Here is a 6,579-nt window from a genome sequence, read left to right on the forward strand (position 1 = left end):
TACAGACATGAGATTTATTTTATTTATTGATAATTTATTGACATTGTATTGATTATTTATGTTTTTGTATGAGAGGTTGTTTTTGGTCCAAATGTTCCTTTTTTCCACATGTAGTGTTTCTTATGATCTGAGTCTGTCACTGCAACAATGTCACAGAAAGAGGAAAAGAAAAGAGGGGAGTGTGAAGATATCAATGTCTCTATTTACACCTAGGATTACAATGTAGTGAGAACGCTTTTCAGCAATTTAAAGACTTCATTGTCAAATTATGGAGGTAAAATCTTAGAAGATTTGACAAAACAAAGTTAAAAGTCAATCCTATATAGGTGCATCCACCCTCTCCAGACAGAATGTCAACATATCTGAACATATTCAAACTAAAAGTTGAATACTGGGTGTAAATAGTGCCGGCATGTCCCAAATCTAAGCTTTTTTTCCTCCCTGTTCACTGTTATAGATCCAAGGCTTCTCAAGCACAAAACCAGACCATTAACTGGTTTTGTATCTGCTTTTACACACAATTCTGCTGTCAGCAATGGCGAAATGACAGAAAACTCCAGCCTCAGGTTAATCTGGTTCAATGAAGCCACACAAGTGAGGGGAGACAAAAAGACTGGGCTGAGACTAAAACGTTGTGATGTGCTCAGAAAAAAAGAAAGAAATGGGAGGAAGTGACAGAAGGAAGCAAACAGAGTGAGATAGTCGAGTAGAGGAGGAGGAGGAGGAGGGATGGGAGATTGTGTTTGTTAGATTTGTGTGTTCATTAAGGGATGCCTTCTATCCCGCCGTCGGCAAGGGGATGGCGGCATGGAAACAGCTGTTCCCCTGTTACCGCGGAAACAAGAGAAATGTTGGACATTAAAAAATGACTTATTCCTACATGGCTGTGTTTATATTTATTCTGTGTGTGTCTGACAGAACAAGGTTTGCTGTTTCATATTCATGAATACAGACATTTTCAGGAAACCCAAGCAGAGGAAACATCCTGACAGAGACACGTTTTTCTGGAAGGTACTCTCTCTCTGACTTGTTTTGACTTTCAAAGTATTCTGTCACATCCAGAGACTTCAGAGATGTTTAGCTGCCACCTTGATTCTCAGCAAAAAAAAACAGTCAGCTCAAGACAGGAGCAGCCCGCTGAGACACAGTCATGAATAAACCTTATATTTGAAATCTGCAGGGGCTGAAACAAAAACTGATCAGTGTTGCTGTTTAATGTTTAATTGCATGTCTCAGTTGCAGGTCCATGAGACATGATGTGCACAGTTAGATGAGAAGATCTTGAATTTCTCCAGTGGTGGATCAATAAAGGAACATCTTATTTTAAGATCAATACCACGCCTCTGCTGTGAGTTTGGATATGGAACTAGGAGGTGCTTAGCTTATCTTAGTGTAACAGCTGAAAGCAGGTGTAACAGCTAGGCTGGCTCTGTCCAAAGTTCAGAAATATGCCTAACAGTAACAGTAACTAACAGTAACTAACTACACTAACATAGCAGCCAGATGGCACTGACACATTTACAGAAATTAACGTGTTGTTCTGAATATAGAAAAATAATTGAATTAACTCACCTTAAAACCACAAATTGTCGATTTTACATTTGTTTTTTTTAACAGATTTAACAAAAATTATATACGGTATTAATTAGCAAGTTCTAGGTTCTGGTGGATGTATGTTTGAGCTTTGGAGAGAATCAGACTATGTTTTTCCCCTCACTTTACACATGCTTCACACAAGAGAGCATTATCAACTTTCTCATGTAATTCTCAGCAAAAAAGTGAGGAAGCGTATTTCCTAAAATGTCAAACTATTCATTCAAAGAATACAACGTGTCTCAATAAGCTATGGTTTATTTAAAGGATAATAAGGAACATCATTCTTCCAAAACTTTCATTTGGTGTTTTGATGATGGTGGAGAGCACCTAATATTTTACTACAAAATCTCTGTATTAAACTGGGGTTCAATCTGCTGACTGTGAAGGCTGTGATTTGTATTATTCAGTAATTTCATGATGTCTGTTTAATTTACTATTTGACCAAGAGTATGGGGACACTGACTCATTATTTGTTTGTTTTTAGTTTGGGGCTGCTTTCATGTTTGAGCTAGGACCCTTAGCTCCATTATTGGAAAATGCTAATGCTATAACAAACAACGATATTTAAGACAACAGTGTGCTTCATATTTTGTGGCTAAAGTTTAGGGAAAACCTCTTCCTGTTTCCACATGAAGATTCAGGCCAGTGAAGGAATGGTTTTCCCAGTTTGGTGTGGAGAAACTTGCACAGAGCCCCGACCTCAACCCCATCCAACACCTTCGGACTTATCGCCCAACATAACCAGTGCTCAACCTCACTGAAGCTCCTGTGGCTGAGAGGGATCAAATCCCTGCAGCCTGTTTCCAAAATCTTGTGAAAAGTGTTCCTAGAAGAGCAGAGGCTCCAAGTTTGTAGCAAATGTACATTTATTTACAAAGCAAATGAAAAGTGTTTAAGCATACATACTCGTGTTAACATGCAGCACAAAAGAAGCTTTGCACGTACAATCATGTTAAAAGATTGTCCATTTAGGAATGTCATTTCATTTCTACATCTGTAGTGATCAGATATAATCTTAGTACTTTCTTTAAAATAATGTTCTTATTTCGCTGTATGCTGCGGTACTTTGGACTCGAGACATTTTTTCTATTGTCTCGGACTTGTCTGGTGCTCGTTGGTATTTGCCCTCTGACTTGTCTCACTGTTTTTTTTTTTCCTCCTTCAAAACAAAACCATTGATGAAGCGCACTTGATCTGAGAAAATCGGTTTAATTCAAAATCCATTTAAAACAGGCTTTAACATTGGCTGCCTGGTAACCATGGTTGCCAATCAATGTCCATTGCAATCACATGCCTGGCTGCCAAAACTCATCTTATTGGCAATGGCAAAAGCATTCTTTCTTTTCTGTCTTGACTTGGACTCAAACCTCGACTAGCCCTGCTCTTGGACTCGACAAAGGTGGTCTTGACTACAGCACTGCCTTAAACACCAATGAAGATCATTTCATTTTGAATACTGAAGCCACATTGTGATTAATTGACAGATAAGACAAAACAGAATAATTGTGATTTTGATCTCAACCTTTTTACACAGTTCAGTTTCTACAAACTGTGCAAAATATTTATGTTTCATAGTATTTCCCTGTACTTTTATAGGTCTGTTAGCACCACCGCTTTCACTTGTGTTGACCTTTAAATTAAGTGTTGTACTCAACATACTTTGTGGAAGGACAGTTGATTTAAAGCAACTGACAATCCTTCGTCTGCATTAAAGTACAGATCAATGTATAAAAATAGTAACAGTTCCATAGCATATAGACAAGTAAAGGCAAGAATGAAATAAGCACTGATAAGAATAAAACTATTAAAACAGTTCATCCTGTCGGATCAGACGTTTTCTCCTCTTCACTGCTGCTGGGGGAAGATGGCGGCACGTCCTCGCCCATCTTCTTTAACTTGGCTTTGTAGTAAGTCTTCTTCATCCTGAAGGCCTTCTCCTTCTGCCGGGCTGCTCTCCTCTTCTCCCTCACCAGCTCCTGCTCCCACGCCAGTACCTTCATCCTGTTCTCCCACTCCAGGATCTTCATCTGCTGCTGTTGCTCCAGAGCTTCTGTCCTCTGCTGGTGCTCCAGTCTCGACAGGTCGGCGGAGTCCTGCTGGTTCGAGAGCCTGGTCGCTTCCTCCGCCGGGCTGCCCGGCGGGTGGAGACGCTGGCTGATGAGCCTGGAGGTGCCTGCGAGGTCAGAGTTACAAAATGCATTGGTCCAATATCTATTGCTAAATGTGTTTTTGTATGTTTTTGTGTGCTAAACGTTTTCCTGATACATTCCTCACTAGAGAGCAAAATGTAAAATTACATCCAGTTTCAGCTGCTCGTACATTTTGGTGCGACCCTGCAAATCCCACTGAACTGGTTTGAAATCCGGAAACTATGAGGATTACGATTCATATGATTTCCATCCCTGAGACGATTCAGTGATCACTGGTGATCTGGATGGATGTTTCCCCTACTTGCATCATTCATTTTACAAATACTACAGAGATTAGCGGAGTTCTTTGGAGTTGAACCAGACATCCATTTATAAATGTATTCAGCCCTCCAACATTACCACTAGACACGTTACATCCCCTGCTTGGACTATATCTTTCCACCACCGGTATCATATAAGGTGTTTACACCGCAAGAACTTACACAGGAGATCTCAAAAACCTTTGAGGAACAGACGATTAAATGTAGTTCCTATACGATAGTTCGTGGGTAGTATTTCCAGTGTTTCAGGAAGTTCTAGAGGAGGAGTCTGCAGGGCTGAGCATTGCTGATTGGTTAAACACAGACCTGGCAGCTGCTAAAACTTCATTCATGCTTCATTCACAAAACAAAGGCAGCACTGGAAGCGACTAGTATCTAAATATCAGGATGAGGAATGGACATTTGTTTAATAATGTTTTAAAAAGTGTAACCACAAAGTTACAGAAATAGACTAGAAATAGAAGGTTTATTTATTACAAAAGGTTTATTTAATCATTTAATCAATTATTGGCTCTTCATTCAGTACTGTTTTACAGGACAGTTTCTAAATTAAAAGTGCTATCTTGACTTAATACTGGAATATCACAGTTCAACGTAAACGTATCCATTCAAAGCTTTAGTTTATTGAACGAGTATCTCTAGGCAACAAATACTGTGGCAGCTGGCAGAGCTTTATCTGTGGGTACCTGGTGCGGTGAAGAAGGCAGCAGGAAATGTCACATCCTGCAGCTCTGCATTGTGGGAGGTGGAGTTTGTAGTGGGGCTGTGGTGCAGATCTGACCAGTCGCTGCCTGTTATTCTGTCCAGGGCTTCACGCTGGAGGCAGATGGCCACTTGCTCCTTGGTTTCCTCAATCTGAGACGGAGACTTTAAAGTATGTTTTAAACGATTACTTCACGCTGGCGGAACACCTGTAATTTCTTGTGTGAATAAGTCAATGAATCATAGCTGCCTCTACAATAAAATTATATATAATCACTTTTGAATATTTACCTGATTCACACTTCCATTCATCAGCCCGGCGGAATTTATCATCATCAAATTTCCTGCTAATAAGACAAAAAGGACAGGCAGCAGGTCAGAGAGGGACAGCAAGTAAATGATTTTCAGGTAAATAAGCAGAGAGCGCCTCCCTCTGCTGGAAGTAGGTACAACAGCCACATCACACCAAAACACTGAACCATAAATCAAACATAGTTCCTGTTACTGCAAATGGACGTTAATCTATTCTGGGATGTAAATCTACACTTAAATAGTGAAAAAGTCCATAAAGTCAGCCTCAAATTTAATGTCAGTAAAGTGGTTTCAGGTTGAGGTTTGGAACGACAATTTAACATGTAAACATTAAATTCAGGGATTATTCAAGTTTTCAGTATTCAGTTTCAAGGCTGAATTCAAGTTTAACTGTTTGACACACCGAGCATGCTTTGGTGCAGCCGGATAATAAGGTGAGAAGTCTTTTAAATGGAGGATTTGTGTTCCAGTTGTCATGGCAGCAAGTGTACACCCAGCTAAAGTGTCCTTGAGCAGAATTACTAAATCCCTAAACAAAATTCCAGCGCTGCGGTTTTAAAGCTGATTCTGATCTCACTGCTGTAAAGGGGCCAATAAAAAAAGAACGAACACTAATTTAGCTGCTCAACACTCTGAATGTACTTCACAAACATTAAACCACCCAAAAAACATGTATGGGACTATAATACGAAACAAATTCAGATAATAATGGGATGGTAGAATTTGGAAAATCTCAAAAGTTCTGGCAGTCACGAGATTCTGGAAACACTCGAACACCTTTATTATACTGAAGTGGAGGCAGATATCTCAAACCAAACAAATAAAAACAAAACTATCTGCTTGGCTAGAGGTGAGAATTTATTTGTGTGATTTGTAATGAACTGAGCGAATCAAGCTCAGGGTTAGTTCTCAGCAACATACTCAAATGTTATTAAATAAAAGATTTGGTAGAATTGACCAAATAGCAAAAGCACACATGAATTTGTATCTTAAAAAGTTGAAAAGGGCACAATATTTACACATACATATGAATGGGTGGCTGCCATGCTATTTTAACAAGCGTTTTGATTAAATAATACCTTAATATGTTACAATACAATAACGAATCCATTAATGATTGTATTGAAATGCTGTTAAACACACTATAATTACATCATTGTTAGTGAGAATATTGTGTTGTTACTGTTGTTACTGTGTGTAATTGCTGCTGCTAAGCACTGCAATTTCCCAGCTTGGGATCAACTAAGTATATCTATCTATCTATATTATTGTATTTTAAGGTTAAAAATGGTATTTAAAGTCATCATCGTGACTGCCAATCATGAGCCAGAGTTTAAGATGTTCATCTACATCTGCTCCTCATCTCCACTGCATCTGGTGTTTAAAAGCTCTAATAGTACGACCATGAAATATAAAAGACTGTAAATGAATACTATTAAACATATATCACACTCCACATTTAACACATCGCTGTTGTCATGCGAAAATCTAAAACATGC

The 6,579-nt window shown here is 39.0% G+C and overlaps 1 protein-coding gene across 4 annotated transcripts in view; it reads right to left on the bottom strand.

The window, feature by feature from the left end:
* Positions 1–2,444: 2,444 nt before the first annotated feature.
* LOC118324253 overlaps positions 2,445–6,579 on the bottom strand; it is a 4,692-nt gene continuing 557 nt past the window's right edge. For 2 of the 4 annotated variants that reach the window (XM_035656484.1, XM_035656482.1), the window contains exons 2-4: positions 5,060–5,115; positions 4,753–4,921; positions 2,445–3,769 (exon numbers count right to left, since the gene is read on the bottom strand). In XM_035656484.1, the coding sequence (XP_035512377.1) occupies positions 3,411–3,769; positions 4,753–4,921; positions 5,060–5,115 (584 nt within the window). In that variant the 3' untranslated portion in view covers positions 2,445–3,410. Of the gene's footprint in view, positions 3,770–4,752; positions 4,934–5,059; positions 5,116–6,579 lie in introns of all 4 variants that reach the window. The other 2 variants (XM_035656483.1, XM_035656481.1) reach the window with 1 other exon arrangement.

The sequence above is a fragment of the Morone saxatilis genome, unplaced genomic scaffold (assembly GCF_004916995.1).
Source record: "Morone saxatilis isolate NCDOM2014 unplaced genomic scaffold, NCSU_SB_2.0 Contig15, whole genome shotgun sequence".
Taxonomy (NCBI): domain Eukaryota; kingdom Metazoa; phylum Chordata; class Actinopteri; family Moronidae; genus Morone; species Morone saxatilis.